This window comes from Peromyscus leucopus, chromosome 4 (genome assembly GCF_004664715.2).
Source record: "Peromyscus leucopus breed LL Stock chromosome 4, UCI_PerLeu_2.1, whole genome shotgun sequence".
NCBI lineage: Eukaryota > Metazoa > Chordata > Mammalia > Rodentia > Cricetidae > Peromyscus > Peromyscus leucopus.
The window spans coordinates 27,842,915-27,864,145 of NC_051066.1; the positions used below are offsets into that span (position 1 = coordinate 27,842,915).

The 21,231-nt window shown below is 42.5% G+C and overlaps 1 protein-coding gene across 2 annotated transcripts in view; it reads left to right on the forward strand.

Annotated features, from left to right (window-relative positions):
* Positions 1 to 21,231, forward strand: part of Lypd6 (LY6/PLAUR domain containing 6) — a 125,572-nt gene that overhangs the window by 82,873 nt on the left and 21,468 nt on the right. The window contains exons 2-3 of one of the 2 annotated variants that reach the window (XM_028878812.2): positions 1,487 to 1,606; positions 16,170 to 16,358. In XM_028878812.2, coding sequence (XP_028734645.1) covers positions 16,241 to 16,358 — 118 coding nt within the window. In that variant the 5' untranslated portion in view covers positions 1,487 to 1,606; positions 16,170 to 16,240. The remainder of the gene's footprint in view (positions 1 to 1,486; positions 1,607 to 16,169; positions 16,359 to 21,231) is intronic. The other variant, XM_028878897.2, reaches the window with a different exon arrangement.

A 21,231-nucleotide genomic window follows, 5' to 3' on the forward strand; every position in this document is an offset into this window, starting at 1 on the left:
TCTGCTGACAATGCCTGTGATATGCATCTCAGAGGGTCTGTGAAGGGTTGGTATAGTCCTATCATGGTTCCTCCGCCTGGTATCTCACATCTTACCTGGCCTTGGCCTTGGCCGTGGGGACAGCACATCAAACCATGTTGTCTTTGTCGTGGTTGTTGTGGTCATCTTTCTCCTCCTTCTTCTCCTCTTCTTCCTCCTTCCTTCCTTTCTCTCCTCTCTCTCTCTTTATGTCTGTCTATCTATCTATCTATCTATCTATCTATCTATCTACCTACCTACCTACCTACCTATCTACCTCACTTTGTTATTTGGGGAGAGGGTCGTAGAAAGTATCCTGGGATCTCTTTAACTCACTACCCTTTTGCTTCAGCCTCTCTAGTAATGGGGATTACAGGTGCATGCCCTCCCTCTCAGCCTTCATATTCATTCTTGACCAAGTAACTCACAGGCCTCCTCAATCTCCTTCTTTAACATTGAATGGATATCAACATTCCTTTTCATGTTCTTAGCAATCTGTCTTCATGGGCTGTTTTGTTTGAAGACTAAACTGAATGGTTTTTCTAACAGAGTTAAGGAATTTGTGAAGGAGCCTGGGAATGTTAACCACATACATGATCTGTGCGTGCTTGGTGGAGGATGCTAAGCAGATGAATGGATGGATGAGGGAAGTAGCAACAGGGAAGACAGCTGAGGTCTAGGTAGAAGCACAGCACTAAGAAGAAGAAAATGGGACTAGCACTTGGGTCCTTCCGTGTGGGCTGGACTGTCGGGGTCAGTTTGGATGCCTGGATGTCCTTACCCACCAGAGGCTACTCAGGGGATTTACCCTAAGAAATGAATTGTTTTATCTGTAAAAACAAAACAAAGACATTCCATTATCAAAGACAGCCTTCTTTTATTAATAACCCTTACAGCCTTTTCTGCATGAATGAATACTATGTAAAATCTTATTATGTTCCCCTTTGCTACAAGAATCCACTTCTTCAGCAGTCATTATTTACAAAGACTTGCAAAAGAAGATGGTGTATTTTCAAGGAAGGATTACAACCTCAACAATAGGGATGTGGAGTTCACTGACTGTTGATTTGTCTTCATGCTCAGGGTGATGAAATCCTTCCTTCCTTTATGTAACTGTCTTATGTAGGCACTTAAAACAAATCATGTAACAGGTTAGGAAACCCAGCTGCCTTTCCAAAGCAAAGAAACTAACAGGGTATGTACCTGAAGGTATGTATCAGAGACCTGGTCGGGGGATGGGTACCACACAGTCTGCTTCCTAAACATGTCCTTTGTCAAGTGAGAAGCATGGTTAAGATTTAGAAGTTAGCTAGAGAGGAATCCAGTTATTTGAAAATAGTGGTTTAGTCTGAGTTACAATGTAAGCCATTTTTAAAGACAATATCTGTGGTGGGTTGTTGTTACTGTGACACATCCCTTTGAAAATCACCTGACAGGCATCCTGATTTCCTCTGCCTTGTGGTTTCAGATGCCTCATGGTCAGTGGTGCCATTGTCTTGGGCTGGTGGTGAGGCAGAGCATCATTGGGGAAGTCTGTGGTGGAGAAGAGCTGCTCACTTCATGGTGACTAGGAAGCGCAGAGAGGCAGGTAGGGATGGGAATGAAGCTGTCTTCACACCATGCCCCTAGTGACCTATTTCCTTCAATGGATCCCCACATACACAGAATCCATGAATGAGGCCGGAGCTTTCAGGATCCAGTCACTTCCCTAAGGCCCATCTGTTGTCAATCAAACCTTTCAACATGCGCTTTTGTAGACATTTTGTATCTAAACTCTAATATTGGCTATAACTTTTTTCTTTTTCCCATGAGAAGACAGGTTCTCTCCTCCTATAAGAAATCCCAGGTCTCCCCATACTTATCAAACGTGCAACTGCAGTTCATTCTTGAAGTTGAGCTGTGTCAGAGACGAATGGAAGCAATCATTTTAACAAGACCTTGGTCAGGATTCCCGGAACTATGGGCAAAGCCGTGCTCCATGCAGGGTGGGAGTGAAGACTGAGCATCGACTGCTTTTCAATCTTGGCCAAGAACCAAGGTTACAAGATAGTAATGGGTAGAGATGAGGTATATTCTTCATGGTTCTACCTTTACTGTGACAGCTGTAAGGACAGAAGGCTTAGCTTTTGAGGAAAGGAAGAGAGTTTTTGTGAAGAGAAAGCCATGCTTTGTGAGGCATTTAAAGAAGGGAATGACATCTAGGTCACATGCCCAGAGTTCCTGGGACTTGTGAGGATGAGCGCACTGCACTGTAGTTAGCCAAAAAAAGAAAGCTTCATTCTCATTGGTAGATGAGTTTTAGTTAACACAAAGGACAAAAAGAAGGTTTCTGGAAAGAGGGTAAAAATATTGGTGTTGCCTGCAGGTATCAACTTGAACTTTGGACAGTCAGCACTGGTGAGTGGTGGTGATTCATGAGGTTCTGGGAAGAGCGGTAGGGAAGAAATAACACATCCCAATCCTTGAACAACATCTCACCAGCCCTCAAATACTGTGCAAATACTCCTTAATGATAAAAACTGATTCACGTTGTGTAACTAACTCCATGGAGTCAGAGAAGGCTGTTTCTTCTTTGGAACTCATGACTAACATTCTTCGTGTTGATGAAGCTTCAGAACACTCAAAATTAGTGGTAGAGAGATGACTCAGCAATTAAGATCATGAATTATCCTTGGGAGGACTGGGGTTTGATTCCCAGTGCCCACAACCAGCTGTAATTCCAGTTCAAGGGGGAGGCTCACAACCAGCTGTAATTCCAGTTCAAGGGTGTCTGATGCCCTCTTCTGACCTCTGTGGGTACAAGAACCCCAAGCAGTGTACAGGCATATATGCAGGTAAAACACCTATTCACCTAAAATAAAATAAAATTTAAAATGTTGGGTTTATAACTGGGTTATTTTGAACATAAGGGTATGTCTTGTCCTGATTTAACGCACTGATAACTTCATATTGATTCTGAGTGCCATCTGATATATCTGTGTATTTCAGAGGTCTTTGGGATAAAAATCCCATACAAATTTAAATGCAACTATGACAATTTTAAACATATAGAAAGAACACCCAAACAAAAAAATTTCTCAACCTTCACCTATTTCCAAGTAGCTTAAAAAAGATAGTAGAGTGAAGTTTTTCCAGTGCCCATTCCTGTGTGGGGAACACTTTGATTCATCCCTTCCCTATTGTTTGTACTTGAAAACGCCTTATCATCAGTTCTCAAAAGTTTTCAAGTTGGTAGGAACAGTGAGCAAGTGAAACAGCTCCTAGAACAAATTCAGCATCTTTTAATGTGAGACTGCATTGCCAGGCATACTTCCCAGGCATCATTTATCTTGCAGGAACTGAAGCTTTTTTGATGCCATTGACCATTAAATGAGTTTGGGACAAAGCAGGAGGGCAGCTTTTTCCTATAACTTTAGCCTTGCCATTGGCTCTGGAAAAAGAAATGCACATTTTTTTTTAAGTATTGATTTCTGTGCAAATGAATCTTCAGTTCAAATCAGGAATGTGAGCATTTTTCTTGCCATAAGTTGGAACTGAAACATTAGTGTCTATAAAATCCAAAAGAAGTCATCTCCAGCTAGTTCTCCATAATGGGCATTTAAAAATCCCTCTGTGCTTTCAAGTTTATCTGGTCAAGCTTAAAGCTGTACTGTGTTAAACAAACATTAGTTACATAGGGAAATTTAAGGTGGTAGGAGGACCCTTTAGGAAGACTCTTGGCTTTAGGAAGACTCTTGGATTATAGCTCTTGGTTACAAGGGACAGGAAATACATCTCAGTTTTAAACTAACCTGGACAACGGGCATCTCTTGCCTAGAAAGTGAAGGTCTACATTATAAGGGGAGAGTTAAGAATTGTCCCAGACTCAAACTCTGAACATCACTGGAGTTCTCCCTACTTTCTCCTTATCTCTCTAAGCCAGCCAGCCAGCTTCTTTGTCCTCTTTCAAGTGGAGAGGAGTGTAGCATTCACAGATTCGTAGGCTTTATATGTTAGTCTCTTACTCCAGAGAGGGCTGTTGTCTTTTCTAAAGGAAAACTGTGTGAGAAGACTAATTGACCTGGTTGGCTCACATGTCCAGTGCTGAATCCAGCAACAGTTGCCAGTAGTGTGGGTCACCTGTGCTTAACGGTGTTCCCCAGTGACAGCATGTGATTGAGGTTAGTGTAAAGCCATTCCAGTAAGAAGTAGGGTTTCCTAGGAGAACTGGCTGTGGATGCCCCTCAAATTGTCATCATTGCTTTAGGCTAATTTTTTTTTAATGTGGAAAAGATCACATGGAAAGGTACTATTTCTACTTTCTTGCAGAAATATTCATTCTAGACTAATGCATTATCCAGATGCTGTATTATACATCAGAGTGGACATAAGTAGGAATTTGATGTCCCAGCTTCCAGACATTTTTCTTCAGATCACAGTACATTGATTCCTTTTGAAAACCAATACCCCACTACTTTGATATTGATGGATCTCACACTATGCTCTTGTTCTAGGGATAAAGGTCCTCTCTGATGGGAGTACCAAGTTGCCCTAACCATTTAGGGATCCAAGGATGTACCTACCTTCCTGCTTTGTTAAGGCTTTGGAGCAGTTGGGCTAGAGGCTCCCATAGAATGCTATTGCAGCAGCCACACTTGGGAAGAACCAGCGTGAGAATAAAGGTGAAAGGAGACTCGCCGCAGAGGGGTGGGCTTGAAATTCCTGAAAGCAAGGTTATCAGACTGGTTCTATCTGGGCCCCAACAGTTAAGAACACAGGACAGTTCTTGGGCCCCTTCTCAGCTGTTGTTACAGCCTGCTGGATTTCGATAGCTGAACTTCCAAACAATGTGAAAGAGATCTCAAATTCAAATTCCTAGTTAGCTCTTTTGCTCTGTTTCCTGCTTAACAAATCACAACACATGAGCCATAATCATTACTGCTCACGGTCAGTGGGTCAGGAATCGGAAAGGGCTTCGCCTGTTCTAAGATCCTCTGTTTAGATGTAATCAGATGGTGCTCAAGCTGGGCCAGGGGGCAGAATGGTGCTGGAGCGTTGGGACTGGTGATGAGGGTGGCATGATGCAAAGAAAACATAATAGCCAACCAGGGCTGCTGAGACTCATGGAAAGAGAAGCTCCCAGCCAGTCCCAATGCTCCAGCACCATTCTGCCCCCTGGCCCAGCTTGAGCACCATCTGATCACATCTAAACAGAGGATCTTAGAACAGGCTAAGCCCTTTCCGATTCCTGACCCACTGACGGTGAGCAGTAACGATTGTGGCTCATGTGTTGTGATTTGTTAAGCAGGAAACACACCCTCAAGACTGACTTCAGATGTCACAGGGTTCTAGCATGACAATCCCAGCATACGACATATAAGTGGCATTGTCTTCTATGACCTACCTCACAAATAATGTCATTTCTACACCCTCTGATCAACTGATTAAGGTTAGCTCAAACTCAAGGGCAGAAGATGTAGGATCTACTTCACAATAGAGACATGTCAAAGAAATCTTAAGCACATTTAAAAGTCACCACCTAATCTGAGCAATTCCCAAACACAAGGAAGTTGTTACCTTTGGTCTGAATATTATATTTAAGTGACTCAGGCCAATGAGTGCATGCTTTTAGTTTATACATACAGCCGTTGGAATTAACTCTTCTGGGTAATTACATCATCAATTATGTACATCACCTTCTGTACATATTAACAATTAAATCAAGACCTATCATGACTTTTCAGAACTCCATTTTGTATTTGCACTAGGCATCTCAAATTTAAATGAGTAGCTTCTGAATGCTTTTCACTTTGCTTTGGTTCTGTACTGCTCAGTTGCCTGTGTTCTGGCTTGGCACTGAGCTCTTGTTCTGTAGCACTGGGGTTTTCAGTCAGGGTAACTTACAGAAGTCCCTGATTTTTTTCTGCTGACTGGTCTAAAGAGTGGGAGGATCTTATTTGTGGGCTCAATATAAAACAGAGATGAGGGAGTATAGATTTGTGAAACTTGACCTGGGTTAGGGCTCTATCCCTTTATATCTGTGACTGGTGTGGAAATTCTCCTTTATATTGTCTGGCACCATTTATACCAAATGCAGCTCTTCTCAACTGTCTTCACAGTAGAGAATGTCTGATAGATCTCCAAGTACTTGTGTTTCCTCATATTCCAGAATGTAGCAAGTAATCTATTGGAATAAAATCAGCAGCTGAGTAGCTCATGCAAAGGTAATTTAGACCACAAATTAAATCTGTCAGAGTCGTATTAGATTTGCAAAAGCTCATAAATAACAAATGAAAGGTCACAGAGCTGTGAAAATGAGTGTGTACTTCTTCATAAAGTGCTGCATTCAGGGATGGGGCCCGCCGTGCATATTCAAATGGCAGCATCATAAAATGGAGACACAATGTCTTTTCTAAATGTCTAGAATAGTCCAAAGGCAGAGTGGACTCAGAAGTGACCAGAGTCCTAGAAAAAAACCCTTCATATTAATATCTGAGTGTTTGTGTCGTTAGGGGATTAAAGTGCCATCTGGTCCTGAGAATCTGTAGCCCCCCCCTCAGCAAAGTCTGCATTTCAGTCCCTGTTAGACTAATGGTAAATGCTTGTCAAGTGTCTTTCACTTTTCCGTTCCTAGAAAATAGTAATAGTCTTTATGATTGATGTAGGGATGTCAGCATTAGGGCTATTAATATCTGGTCCAGCCCATCCTGTTTTCCTCATGAAAAGGAAAGTGGAAAATATATTTTACTGTGCCTTGTATATAGATCTTTCTCATGCTGAACTGAACTTGAGTTTTACAAGGGAACAAAGTCTGTATTTGTAAAAAGCAACGTATAGATTTTATCACAATTATTTTTTTTATATTAAAAGATTCTATCAAGAAAGTGAAAAAATGCAGAGTGTGGCAGCTTCTGCCTTTAACATTTGAACAGAATCTGGTGGATCTCTGTGAGAGGCCAGCCTGGTCTACTGAAGGAGTTCCAGGCTAGCCTGATCTACTGAGAGACTTCCAGGCTAGCCAAGGATACATAATAAAACCCTGTTTGTTTGTTTAAGAAAGTAGAAAAATATACAGAGAATGTGAGAAAATATTTGATAATCATATGTTGCACTTGAAAATATCTAGAATCCAGATATAAGAACTCTCATAACTTGACAACAAAGAATCAACAGTCCAGTTCAAAATTGGGTAAATGATTTGAATAGACACTAGCTCCAAAGAAGATATTCAAATGAACGATAAACACATGAAAACATGTTCAACCTCCTGGCTTACTTGAAAATGCAAACAAATGCAAGAAAATTACAATAGACAATACAATGAAGTGAGACACACTTCACCTGTACTAGGCAGACTACAGTTTGTTTGTTTTAAGAAAGAGAAGAATAAGGGCCGGTGAGGATGTGGAGAAAGTGAAAACTGGAGATGTAAGATGGCACAACTACAATGAGACATTGACAGTTCTCCTCAGAGTTAAACCTTATGTACCCATGAGACCAAGTCCTGGGCAAATACTTAATAAACATAAATATGTATGCTTGATCCCCAGAAATGTACATGGATATTAATAATAACATTATTTATAATATCCAAACCTTCCAAATAGACATCATCTGATGAATAAACCTACATACTATATTCATAAAATGAAACATTCAGCCATAAAAAGGAATATTATCAATACTAGAATATAGATAAACTTGAAAACATTATGACAGCCTGAGGGAATAGGACACAAAAGGCCATAGACTATATCATTCCACTCACATGAAATCCATAGAGATGCAAGTTAAATTAGTGGTTGTCGGAATACAGGGGAAGAAGTAACTGGGGATGACTGCTAATGGGTATAGGGCTTTTAAATGGAATGAAAGAAATGTTCTAAACTAATGATGATTTTTCAATGTTAAGAATTATGCCTAAGATTACTGAATTGTGGTAAACTTTATGATATATTAATTTCATCTCAGTAAAACCCTTAAAGAATAATTATACATTGAAGTGAAAATTTCCTTGTCAGGTTTTTAAGAACTGTTTCAAGTTGTGACAGTGATACATTACATTTTTGAGTGTACAAAGTAATATTAAGCTTCCAGAACCTTCCATAGCTTTGGTGTCTCTCTCTTTAGCCTTTTTCCTAATCATTCCTAAGCCCAGGAAAGACCTCATTTCCCTAAGCAGGATCAGTGTCACCAACTGTTGGGAGAATTAAGGCAACTACTTAAGAATTCAGGAGTTTTCCATTGAATACCTAAAAATTCATGGCTAAGAAAGGATTGGAACTCTACACATTTGGAAGCTTTTCATGAACAAATTGGGTCAAAGGAATGAAGCTTGCCCTTTCCTGTGTAAAACGGTGGATCTTGTTATATTTGGGGCAAGTGTATCCCAAGGACCATGTACTGAAGGCTTGATTGACAGCCTATGGCAGGACTGGAGGTGACAGAGACTTTGGAATTGGGGTCTAGTGGAAGTACATTAAGTCACTCTTTTGATGAAGATGTGTGACCCTCCTCTACCCCCTTTCCTGGCTGCATTGGAGTAAGCAGCTTTCCTCCATGCTCTCCCCAGCATGATGTTCTGTCTTCCTGTGGGGCTTCAAACAGCTGTCAGCTGACCATGGGTTGAGACCTCTGAAATCACAAGTAAGCCTTCTCCGTGTAAACTACTTATCTCATGGTCGCTGCTACAGCAATGGCAGCATGAATAACAACCTCTGTGCTGAGCAGATAGTTGCTTTAACTTCATCTGTGATAATCCACCATGAAGAGTGTGGGTCCACCCCTGGGATAGGTGTGGAGGAAAGAGAATGAGGGGTGTGCTTATTGCTTCATTGACACCTTGTGTATAAGCCAAGTCTAGTGAAAGCAATGTGCAAATATCGTGATATGCAGCATAGACCATTAGTATAGGGAGAGTTTGTAAGGGCGGCACCCAGATGTCTGCTTCATTGGTGAGGGCTGTCAGGAAAGCACCAGGGCTGCTTGAGCGCCAGCCACACTGTAGTGGATACCTGTTCTAGCTATAACCTTGAAGCACCGCCCCTAGAGATGTAGCAGGTAACTGTCCTACCTACCTATATGACCTTTAAGTACATGCTCTGGGCCGTGGCTCGGGCCTACCCTTAAGACCTGAGACACACATATGCCCCGAGCTCTTCTCTCCCTCAGGGACTTGGATGCTGAGATGGACCCAGGTAGAAGAACAGCGTTGGACTATACATTGGATTTCCAGGACCCTACAATAAATCTTCCGGGCTCTAGTGAGTCTTCCTCCCTAATAAATTCCTTTACCCTTTAAGCAGACTCTGTGGATTTCTCGTAATACCACACTTCTTCTTCCCTTCTGGCTTTGTGCCAGCCTTCGTGACCATGGGGCAAATGAGGAGGAGGAAGAAAAAGATGGGTCCTTATTTGTCTTAGGCATTTTCAGGTGTTACAAAGTTTTTTTGTTTTTTGTTTTTTTCTGATTTAGGGAATGTGAACTGAAAGTTGAACAGAGGTAAATTTCAGTGTATTTACTTTTCATTTACAAAACACACTGACTGATTCTGAGTAAAACATATACTAGGAAAAACCCTAGGAAATACCACATGACATTTTACTATGTAACATTTGTAGTCTTGATAAGTGTTTGAGGTGGGAAGTAAGCCCCTTTAGCAAGTGAGGACATGGAGGCATATCGTGGTTAAGTAACTAGACTCAAGACTTGTCTTCAAACCTGGTCGACTAACTCATTCCCTGGACATGTTACTCACACATTTTCAACACAGCCTTGGAACTGGAGACTCGGGCTGAGGGGGTGCTGAGGAAGCTGCAATGGCGTTCCATTTAGATGCCACTGTTGCATAATGCTTGCTGCAGCAACTACAAAGCAACCTTTAGGGAGCAACTGGAAGGCAAATCCTAGGAAAGACATGCCACTTGCAGTGTTTGACTCATGGGAAGCACTGACATTGACCTTGAGTTGAACATTGAAGAATTCAGGTTGTAAACTAGTTGATATTTCATGTGAAATCATTCAGATAGCTTTTCTTGCTCTCCCTTCTATGAGCAAAACCAGTGTGGGAAGTTTTCACCTGGGTATTTTAGTTATATGAGCTGAAAGACAGAGCTTCAAATCCCACATAAGGCCGTTGTATAATCTTGAGCAAGTTGGCCTTTGAGCTTAGCTTTCTCGTCTACAAGACAAGAAAAGCAATGCAGTGTGTGTGTGTGTGTGTCTGTGTGTCTGTGTGTCTGTGTGTCTGTGTATGTCTGTGTCTATGTGTGTCTGTGTCTGTGTGTCTGTCTGTTTGTACTAAACACACAAAAGGCTGGTAGATAGCTCAGTCAGTAAAGAGCTTGCCTTACATGCATGAGGGTCTGTAGCTAGAGTTTTCCTACCTTGCCCACAGTCAGGAAAAATCTTTGTCACCCACCAGTCACACAGCTGCTCAGACCCAACCAAGTAAACACAGAGACTTCTATTGGTTACAAACTGTATGGCCGCGGCAGGCTTCTTGCTAACTGTTTTTATAGCTTAAATTAATCCATTTCCATAAACCTATACCTTGCCACGTGGCTCGTGGCTTACTGGCATCTTTTCATGCTGCTTGTCCTGGTGGGCGGCTGGCAGTCTCCTTCTGCCTTCCTGTTCTTTTATTTCTCCTCTCTGTTAGTCCCGCCTATACTTCCTGCCTAGCCACAGCCAATCAGGTTTTATTCATTGACCAATCAGAGCAACTTGACATACAGACCATCCCCCAGCACAGCCAAGTGCAGACCATCTCAGGCACCTGCACTCAGGCCTGTGTTCCTAATCATCCTCTATGCGGACCTGCTGGGTAAAGCCACAAGGAACCCAAGAACGGGCTCCCACAGGACATACAGAATATCCCACAGCAAGGGTCTAGGTTCAATTTGTAATCCCAGCACTGGGGAGGGAGAGGTAGGTGAGTCACTGGGGCTCACCTGTCAGACACCTTAGGCTAGTTAGCAAGTTCGAGGCCAGTGAGAGGTTCTGTATCAAAATAAACAAGGTGAACTGCTCTTGATAAATGACACCCAAGGTTATCCTCTGGCCTCCTTGGGTACCTGCACCCACATGCACACACCTGAACACACACATATATGTGCGTGTATGCACACAAAAAATCATGCAAATATATCACTAAACATGAAACAAACAGCAGATAGTATGAGTCACGGACAATTTATAGTGTGCTCTAAGAAGTCCACGAGCTTGTTAAATAGGACATGAGAGAGCTGTGGCCCTTCTGATCTGTTTCCAGGGCTTGGTGAAAAGCAGGACTCAGCAGGTGTGTGAGCGCTGGAGCCAAGCAAATGTTCAAAGCCTGTAGGTGATATTGGTGTTCAAGGAGACTTGTGTAGACAAAATGGATAAGCAAGAACTTAGAACAAACTGTGCATACCTTTTTTCACTTAATGTTAAATGTCCTGTTCTAGTGGCCATTTGACTTTTTAGTGTGTGTGTGTGTGTGTGTGTGTGTGTGTGTGTGACAGTCTGTCCCATCAGTAGAAGCTATTGATTAAGCTATATTAAGTTGTTACTATGTTACTATGTGACCCTGCTTTTAATTCTAATCTCTGATAGTCATTCAAAATCAAGAAGGCAAATTTAAAGTTTTTGGTGACAAACACAAAGGTAGGTTTGTGCCTATTTTCTGCATATTTCTATGGGGCATATTGTGAGGTAAAATGATTTTTATAGTAGCTGTTTTGTGTTCCTATAGTGGCTGTAATTCCTACAAACTTTTTTAAGCCGTTCTGTTCTGGAGGTCAGCAGTCCAGCAGCAGGCACTAGGCTGAAGTTGACACCACATCAACTTCTTGCACTTACTGTCTCCTCGCCTCTTCCTGCCTCTCCTTCCTCTCTCTGGCAGGGACTCTGGAGATGATATGAGCTCACCTGGATAAAACAGTTGTATCGCCCCACCTCAGGAATCTTAAATTAATCACATTCAAGTTCCTTATCACCCTCACAGATTTCTGGGGATTATGCCGTGAACATCTGGGGAGAGGGGACAACATTCAGCCTGTCCCTCATGTTACCGGTTTGTGGTTTTGTGCTTTGAAAACTCACTTTTCAATGTGGGAGGTTAGAGGAATTTCAAAGGGATGCTCGCCAGAGTTCTCCAGGATGTTTAGTAGGTGGCAGGAACTATGAGGAGAAACTGTAGGGCGAGCTCACCTTCAATTCTATTACTGAAGTATTATCACTGCTTGTTTTGAAATTCATATTTAAAACATAGTCTCAAACCTGGGTTGTTTGTCCCATCACAGGGAGGTACTATTGAGTTCTGCACTTAAACAGCTGCAGACACCAATTAGATGAGGAGTAATAGACTCCTTGCAGGGAGGAGAGGCATAGAAGACGAACCAGGAAGCAGCTGTTACATACAGTCGCGGTGGACGAACAGGTTAGGGATTAAAGTGATCCCACATGGTATGGTAAGCCTTACATTCTTTTTTATTTATTTATTTATTTATTTTTTAATTTTTTTTTTATTATTTTACAACACCATTCAGTTCAACATAATAGCCACAGATTCCCCTGTTCTCCCCCTCTTGCCCCCCCTCCCCCCAGCCCACCCCCACTCCCACCTCCTCCAGATCAAGGTCTCCCCGAGGACTGGGGTTGACCTGGTAGACTCAGTCCAGGCAGGTCCATTCCCCCCTCCCAGACCGAGCCAAGTGTCCCTGCATAAGTCCCAGGATTCAAACAGCCAACTCATGCAACGAGCCCAGGACCCGGCACCAACGCACAGCTGCCTCCCAAACAGATCAAGCCAAATGACTGTCTCACCCGTTCAGGGGGCCTGATCCAGTTGGGGGCCCCTCAGCCTTTGGTTCATAGATCCTGTGCTTCCATTCATTTGGTTATTTGTCCCGGTGCTTTATCCAACCTTGGCTTCAACAATTCTCGCTCATATAAACCCTCTTCTTTCTCACTAATTAGACTCCCAGTGCTCCATCAGGAAGCCTTACATTCTTAACCCACATCCTTTTAACTTCGTATTTTACGTTGAGTTTTCTGTGCTGTCTATTTTGCTGTGGAGATCGGTTTCTTGATAGTGTAAAATGTTAACCATTACCTCAAGATACTTCCCACACCTATCAGATTATATTTGGGGTTACATGGTAGAAGTGGCCATAGCTTCTGTGACTTCAGGTTAGTGTGACCTGGGTTTTAGTTTTCTTCTTAGCAGACATGATTTTGTCATTGTCATTTTATCTCCTATGACAAAGCACAGGACAAACCAGCAAACACAACCATCAGAGGACAGGACACTGTCCCTGAGGCGTCAGAACGGTCTGAGGCAAATGTCTCATCTCACCACAGCAGTGGCCGAGGCTCCTCTGTGGCCAGGTGAACCGGAGGAAGTAATGACAGCCACAGGAAGTCCCTGACCAGAAGATCTCACATCCCCCACAATGCAGGAAGGCATGTGCATCCCTCGGTGGCACTCTGTGTCACCATTTGGAATTTTAAACAGTAGCTCCGTGGCATGTCATGGGACAGGAAATATAATATGGAAGAAACTTTGTACCATGGCCTGAAGTGTGATTCCCCCAGAATTTAAGTTAGTCTTATCACCAAGTGCCTCCGAGTTCGGTTCTGTTTGGAGACAGGGGCCTATAAGGAGGTAACTGGGATGAAGGTGGAGTCATTAACATGAAGCCCTAATTCAGGGACTGGTGTCCCCATAAGAAGACAGGGACACAGGAGTAAGAAGGGCGTGAGGGCCACACAGGGAGGGTGGCCATCTGTGGCCAAGGAGAAAGGCCCCGGGAAGCACCAAAGCTGCAGACACCTTGACCCAGAACTTCCAGCCTCTGTACCTGAGAGAAAGCCGAGGTGGCTACCCTGTGGTAGCCCAGGCAAACTCTGAGGCCGGGCCTCTGTTTATAGATCATGTTTTCTTTCTGGTCTTCTGCGTTCATCTGTGAGTCCATGGCTGTGGTCCCAAACATAACGTTCCCGCCATTTTCATCTCTGATTGCGGAGGACACAGGTCAGGGTATGGACTGTGGTGTAGAAGTCTCCGGCATTCACTGTGCCCACCTGTCCCCCAGATGCGGACTCACCTTCCCTGCCTCACTCACCTGATTGTCTAGAAAGGGAGCCTTGTCACCTCCACTAGGATGGAGCTAGGCTGCTGTCTCAAGTCAGGGAGGGCCACCACTGACCCTTGTTTCGCGTCTCCTTAGTGTTGCTCAACCAAGTGCCCCCTACAGTGTTCGTCAGGCGTGTTTATTAGCAGCCTCTTCTCATCCTGCATGCAAGTCCGCTTCAGGAGGCAAAGTGTGAGCAGTTAGTGAGCCCCGACTTGGCAAAGTTACACCATCAGTCGTTAGAGGGCACTTTGCTTTCCAAACAGCTTGCCAACTTAAAAAAAAGAAAAAGAAAAAGGTGACCATAGTGGGGGATGGAAAAGCGCACCTTTAACTCCAGCACTCAGGAGGCAGAGGCAGGCAGATCTCTGAGTTTCAGACTAGCCTGATCTACATACAGAGCTAATCCCACGTCAGCCAGGGCTGCACAGAGAAACCCTACCTCCAAAAACAAGCAACAAATGAACATAAAAACATTTGTAAATAAATTTAGCATTTGTAAATTTTTTTTAAATTAAAAAAAAAATTTTTTTTGAGACAGGGTTTCTCTGTGTAGCTTTGGTGCCTTTCCTAGAACTCACTCTAGCCCAGGCTGGCCTTGAACGCACAGAGATCCGCCTGCCTCTGCTTCCTGAGTGCTGGGATTAAAGGCGTGCGCCACCACTGCTTGGCTTGTAAAAAAAGTTTAGCATTTGTAAATATTGATTTCAGTTAATAATTGCCACATTTCTTTCACTATGGTATAGTGCTGCTCACTGATAGTTTCCTGTTTTCTCAATTTGAAAACCTGCTTATATCTCATGAAGAGTTGGGTTGTTAGTATACTTTTTGTCACTCAGTTTGGATAGACATCACTTTATAGTATATCCTCATGTCTAAATGGGCCGTATTGCCTTTTCTCTATCGAATTTCTGATGTATATTTAGGGCTTTTTTTTTTTCACAAGGGAACTTAAAAATTTAAGCCGTTTAAAAATCTTGTTGAATATTTATGTTAAGTCTATAAACAGAGTGTCCAAATTGCAGGTTTTTAATTAGGTTGAAATAAGTAAATACCTAACTTCCACTCCTTTTAATGACTGAAAGTGACTATAGATTTGGAAAAGCAGAATGTGAGACCTGGACTTTCCAGAAAATTAAGAAGATAGTGAGAGAGTCATTTGTAAAAGGAGCATTCCCTGCATTCTGAGTGAGCCGAACGGTCTACACAGGGCTTTACTGTTCTCTGTGTCTAGTGAACGAGAATTGGAAGAAAGGGCAGCAGATGACTGCTTAATGCGAAGTAGCAACTCAATCCCATAATCATCGGTTTTTAGGTAGAATACAGCATCTGCTGGCGTTTGAAATGCAGAGTTGAAAGCCACGCTGTGAGTAGAAGCCAAGTCCCGTCCTTACGTGCTTGACCTGCTCACTCAAGATGGGGTCATGGGAGTGGCAACCTCATAGGGCTGTTAGAGTAAGCTGGCATTTTATTCTATTTTGCTTTTTTTTTTTTTTTTTTTTTTTGCAAACACCTTCAACAGTATTCACCAATAAATGTTGGTTTTGTTTAAGAGATTTTGTGCTGTTGAGATGGTTTGGGGTTTGGAAGATGTCAGCTTACCTATATTTCTTTTCCAAATCTGAGTCCCTCCTACCGTTCAGTATGGTGACTAGGACTCAGAAAGGATGCTGTCTGCTCCCTGGGCCCCACCATTATTGGGAAAAAGCTCCTGAGCTTTGCACCTGCCTTATTTTGTTGCTCTCTGGCACATGTCCCCTGGCCTCCTGGCAAAAAATAGCTGGATTTCATTAAAATTCAATCTCTCTTGATACCATCTCTGCTGGATATTAGGAAGGATTGCTAGCAGTAGGAGCAGCCTGATTAAGAATAGATTCAGGCTGGAATGTTCTGAGTGCTCTAAAATTACCATTTATAAGGTTTGCCCCCTTGGCACCTGTTTTCCTGGGCCCAGTGTGCCATCCCTCCCCAGCTCAACTCACCGACCCGAGATCAGCCAGGCTGCCTGCTCCATCTCCTGTTGATACTAAGATGAGTCTGTGTTCCTGTTTCAGGCTCAGGTCCTCTCCCATCGCCTCAAGTGCCCACTTTGAGGCCCTCTGTATGAGTGACAAGCCAGTCTGCCATGGAACCTAGCCCTGCCCTGGCCTGGCTCCTGCTGCTGAGCCTGCTGGCCGACTGTCTGAAAGCTGCTCAATCCCGAGACTTCACCGTGAAAGACATCATCTACCTCCACCCTTCAAGTAAGACTATTTTCTGTTTGTTCTCTTGGCTGGAAAAAAAAAATTGCTTCATTTCTGGCCAGAAAGGAATTGAAGCATGTCCAGGGGAAAGCAGCCTGGATGCAGGGGAGACAGTGGGTGATTTAGTTCAGGGTGCTGAAGTTAATAAAAGTTGACTTGCGTTTTACCCCCTCCTTTCCACAGGATGTTGTTTTGTATATTGGGTTAAATGATGAGGCTTGTTTTCTCTGTAACCTACATACACATCCCTCTGACTCCCTCTGTTCCCTACATATCCCTCTGACTTCTTATTCTCTTCCCTTTTGCTCTTTTGGTCCTCAGCCTGCTATCAAAGGGACCTGGCCCATCCCAGGAGGTGGGTTGTTTGTACAGAGATTAGACCTGTAGAGCTTGGATAAGAGCTGTTCTCTCTCTCTCTCTCTCTCTCTCTCTCTCTCTCTCTCTCTCTCTCTCTCTCTCTCTCTCTCTCTCACACACACACACACACACACACACACACACACACACACACACACACACACACACATACACACCTTGTCTCAGTTAAAGCATCACTGCCTCCTACAGATTCCTATTCCCTGGGCTTCTGGATTTCCCATGGTTAAGAATTCTCCAGGGAGTCCACAGTACTCCAGGCCCCTGGCACCAGATCCCTTCTCTCCAGTTTCTGATTTGTGAATATCAGGGTTCTTGCTTGTGCTTCATGCCTTCAGCAAGAATGTGGGGTCCTTCTGCTGAAGATACCTGAGACTACACTTTGGCAAATAGCAGTGTGACTTCTTCCTTTGGTCCCCATTGCTATACCTATGTGTTCTTCCTTCCTTCCTTCCTTCCTTCCTTCCTTCCTTCCTTCCTTCCTTCCTTCCTTCCTTCCTTCCTTCCTTCCTTCCTTCCTTCCTTCCTTCCTTCCTTCTTTCTTCAACCCCATTTCTCTTCGGTATTGCCCCCATGGTGATGAGAGCTGAGCTTATTGTATGTACCCTGGACTTTTAGATTTTTGCCCCAAAGTATATTACTATTTTTAAATGTCTGCTGCATGATAAGCATTGTAATGGGGTGAAAGGTACATAGGCAATTAAAATATGACCCTTTCTTTTGAAGATCATACAGTGTGCAAAGAGGAGGCAGCTACTTGGACTTTTCTCAGTCCATAGTTCTGGAGCGTTTAATTCTTGTAGCTTGGGAGATGGCATGTGGGACACCCAGGGACCTGGAGTACACCTGACCTTGGTCCTCTGCAACTAGGTCAGCTGTTCCCTGGCCTCTTGATTTGAAATAAATCCCCTGACGTTGTGACCACTACATAACATAATGCATAGGGAACTTAGTACTGAGCATAAGCTGTGGTATGTTGTTGTTTGCTTTTATCCTTTTACTCTTTTCAGGGGCCTGCCACCCAGCTCCCAGCTAAATCATGCACGGAGGCTTGTTCTTAATTATGAATGCCCAGCCTTCGCTTGGCTTGTTTCTTGCCAGCTTTTCTTAAGTTATCCCATCTATCTTTTGCCTTTCTCTATCTCTGTATACCCTTCTTTCTTACTCTGTTGCTGATTGTGTAGCTGGGTAGCTGGCCCCTGTTGTCCTCCTCCCTCTCTCTCTCTCCTAGATCTCTCCATCTCCCAAATTTCTCCTTCTATTAATTCTTTCTGCCTGCCAGCCCTGCCTATCCTTACTTCTGCCTTGCTACTGGCCATTCAGCTCTTTATTAGACCATGAGGTGTTTTAGACAGGCACAGTAACACAGCTTCACAGAGTTAAACAAATGCAACATAAACAAAAGTAACACAACTTAAAATAATACTCCCCAACATTCCCCCCCTTTTTTTCTAAACAAAAATGAAAGTTTTTAACCTTAACATAGTAAGACTGTATACAATAAGAATAATTACCAAGTAAAGATTACATTCACAATGTACTGAATTCCAATTTATTTGTACCTGGTACATTTAAAGAAAACACTCCATAATCTATCCTATCTTAGTAAATCCAAATTTTATACCTAATTTACTTTTTATCATAGTTAAGGAAAACTGCAACTATAACTATCTAGTCTTCAACTCCATCAAAGGCTCCAGAAGGATATAATATTATTTAAGTAAACAAAAAATGTGTTACAAACAACTTCCAAAAACTCTAGAAATGACAGAGACATCCGACTGCCTGGACAGTCACCCAAAGTTCCTCTGCAACATCAGGTCATCCATCTTCAGCCTGTAGGCCCATAGTATCTGGCAGACTTTTCAATGAAGCAGGAAATATGAAAGACTGTCCCACCTATATTGGCCAAGTTTGTCAGTCACTTTCCTCTGTATTCTGCAAAATGTCTGGCAGTTTCTTCTGTGAAGCAGGAACCCTGAAGGACCATCCCACCTTGTTTTGGCAAAGTTTAGTGGTCACTTTCCTGTGGGTCCTGCTGTAGCACGAATTCTAAATGGTATTATAACAAAAACCCAGAACCAGATATTGGAGTAAATGCTGAAAGATCAGAAAGACAAAGGAACATGCCACAGCCACTTCTCACCTCTCCAACTAACTCCTCAGCCAATCCTGTCTCCACAAATCCTCAGACTGAAAGCCTCTGAGTCTTCAGCCAAAAGGCCCTGAATTCCTGTCTCCTCCTGCCTTACATTTCTTACTCCACCTATCCATTTCACTTCCTATCTCAATCTTTCTAGTGCTGAGATTAATGGTGTGTGTCCTTCCCAAATACTGGGGTTAAAGGTGTGTGTCACCCCTGCCTGGCGCTGTTTCTCTCCTAGACTGGATCCATCTCATGTAGCCCAGTGTGGCCTTGAACTCACAGAAATCCAGATGGATCTCTTCCTCTCGAGTGCTAGGATTAAAGGTGTGTGCCTTTGTGCCACTGCTTGACCTCTATGTTTAACTCTGTGGCTGGCTCTGTCCTGTGATCTTCAGGCACACTTTATCTCTTAGATTACAAATATCACCACATCCTGCATGTCCAGTTTACACAACATACTGTCAAGCAGTCCAAGCAAGAACAGCTTCTTGCCCAAATGGCTGGCCTTGCCACATTGAAAGCAAACTCCATAAAGAGTTTCTTCGATGCCCATTATCTCTGAAGTAAATTGGTACTGCCAGGAGCAGATGTGTCTCATGTTCGTGAAAAAACCCAAATTAACAAAACCTTTTAAATGCCATATTCTGTAGATCTTTGAAAGGTTTGAAGACCATCTATCTGTCTAAAATCTATCTCTATATGATCTGGAAAGCATACCCTACATACCTACAATTTTGATTATTATAAATGACCAACGACTAACCTATGTTCCTGATTATCCTATATAGTTTATAATAATAGCTTTCAAAAACTAGAATGTCACCCTACATTTCCAAATGAACTGCGTAGGCACAATACCTCAAACAAAAATAGAAACATACATACAACATATTTTAACAAAAATAACCTTAAGTTTTTATCAATATACAAAAATCCTTTAAAAACTAGAAACATATATACAGTGTAACAAATGTAACTTTAAAATTGTATCAGTATTCTATATTTTCCTAAATGATAAAAACATCCATAACCCACCAAATAACCAAAAACCACCCACAACTTGCAACTCTTGAGAATATGAGTATAGTTTTCTCTAAACTGCTTCTTGCTGGCTGTGGGCAAAGACATCTTGGGGGTCCCTGAGAAAAGTTTGAGATAATGACCAAGTCCTGGAAAGACCAGCAGTAACCTTTGTTGATAGATATCACCCGTCATGATTCAGGAGGTCTCCCTTGATCGTACCTGATCCATATTATTGCTGAAGGAATCCACAACTTCTTATGTCCTGTGGGAACAAAACTCCAAAGCATTTTTGACTTCCATTTGAAAAATACATTTTTTTACTTTTTTAAAGTTAAGCCATTCCTAAAGAATATAGGCTGATTTATTTCATCAGTCCCTCTTTCGATCCCATGTCTCTTAGCAGCTGTTGTTTGCTTATTAACAATAAAAAAATTTTTAAAATCAACACAATACTATGCAGGATTCATACTCCCTGTGTGTTTCCCATCTTATGTAGCTTTTTTTCTTTTATATTACTTTTACTCTCTCGTTAAAGACTTCATTTTTAAACTATTTTTCTTTCTACAACTGTCTATACTCATATTCTTTCTTTCTTAAGCCTATACACATTGTAAGACACTGGAACCTGTTCAGAGTTTTTCTTTTCTTTTCCTTTTTTTCAATATCTGGACCTCTTTTACTACGTATCCTTTATCTGTTTTTGACCATGTGAGCAAACCTTTACCTGGTGCTGTGTGCAGGTATTAACCTATACCTGGGTCCTATGTGTGGCTCTCAGCTGGCACCACCCACTTTTCTGTGAGAAACTGTCAGGCAGAAACTTTAAAGGAGCCATATTATTTTAAGCTTTCTCAGGTACTGTGGAAATTTGAGTGCTATGTTAGTATGCCAAAATAGTGTAACATTGTTTTATACTCTTTTGGGGGTCCAGCCACCTAGCTCCCAAATAAATCACACAGAGACTTATTCTTAATTACAAATGCCCTACCTTAGCTTGGCTTGTTTCTTGACAGCTTTTCTTCACTTTAAATTAATTCATCTGTATTTTGCCTCTGGGCTTTCACCTTTCTCTATCTTTGTATACCTTCCTTTCTTACTCCCTTGCTGGTTATGTAGCTGGGTGGCTGGCCCCTGATGTCCTCCTCCTTCTCTCTCTCCTCAATCTCTCCTCCCACATTTCTCCTATTTATCTTTCTGTTTGACAGCCCTGCCTATCCTTTCTCCTGCCTTGCTATTGGCTGTTCAGCTCTTTTTTTACCCCAGCAGGGGTTTTAGACAGGCACAGTAACACAGCTTCACACAGTTAAACAAATGCAACATAAACAAAAG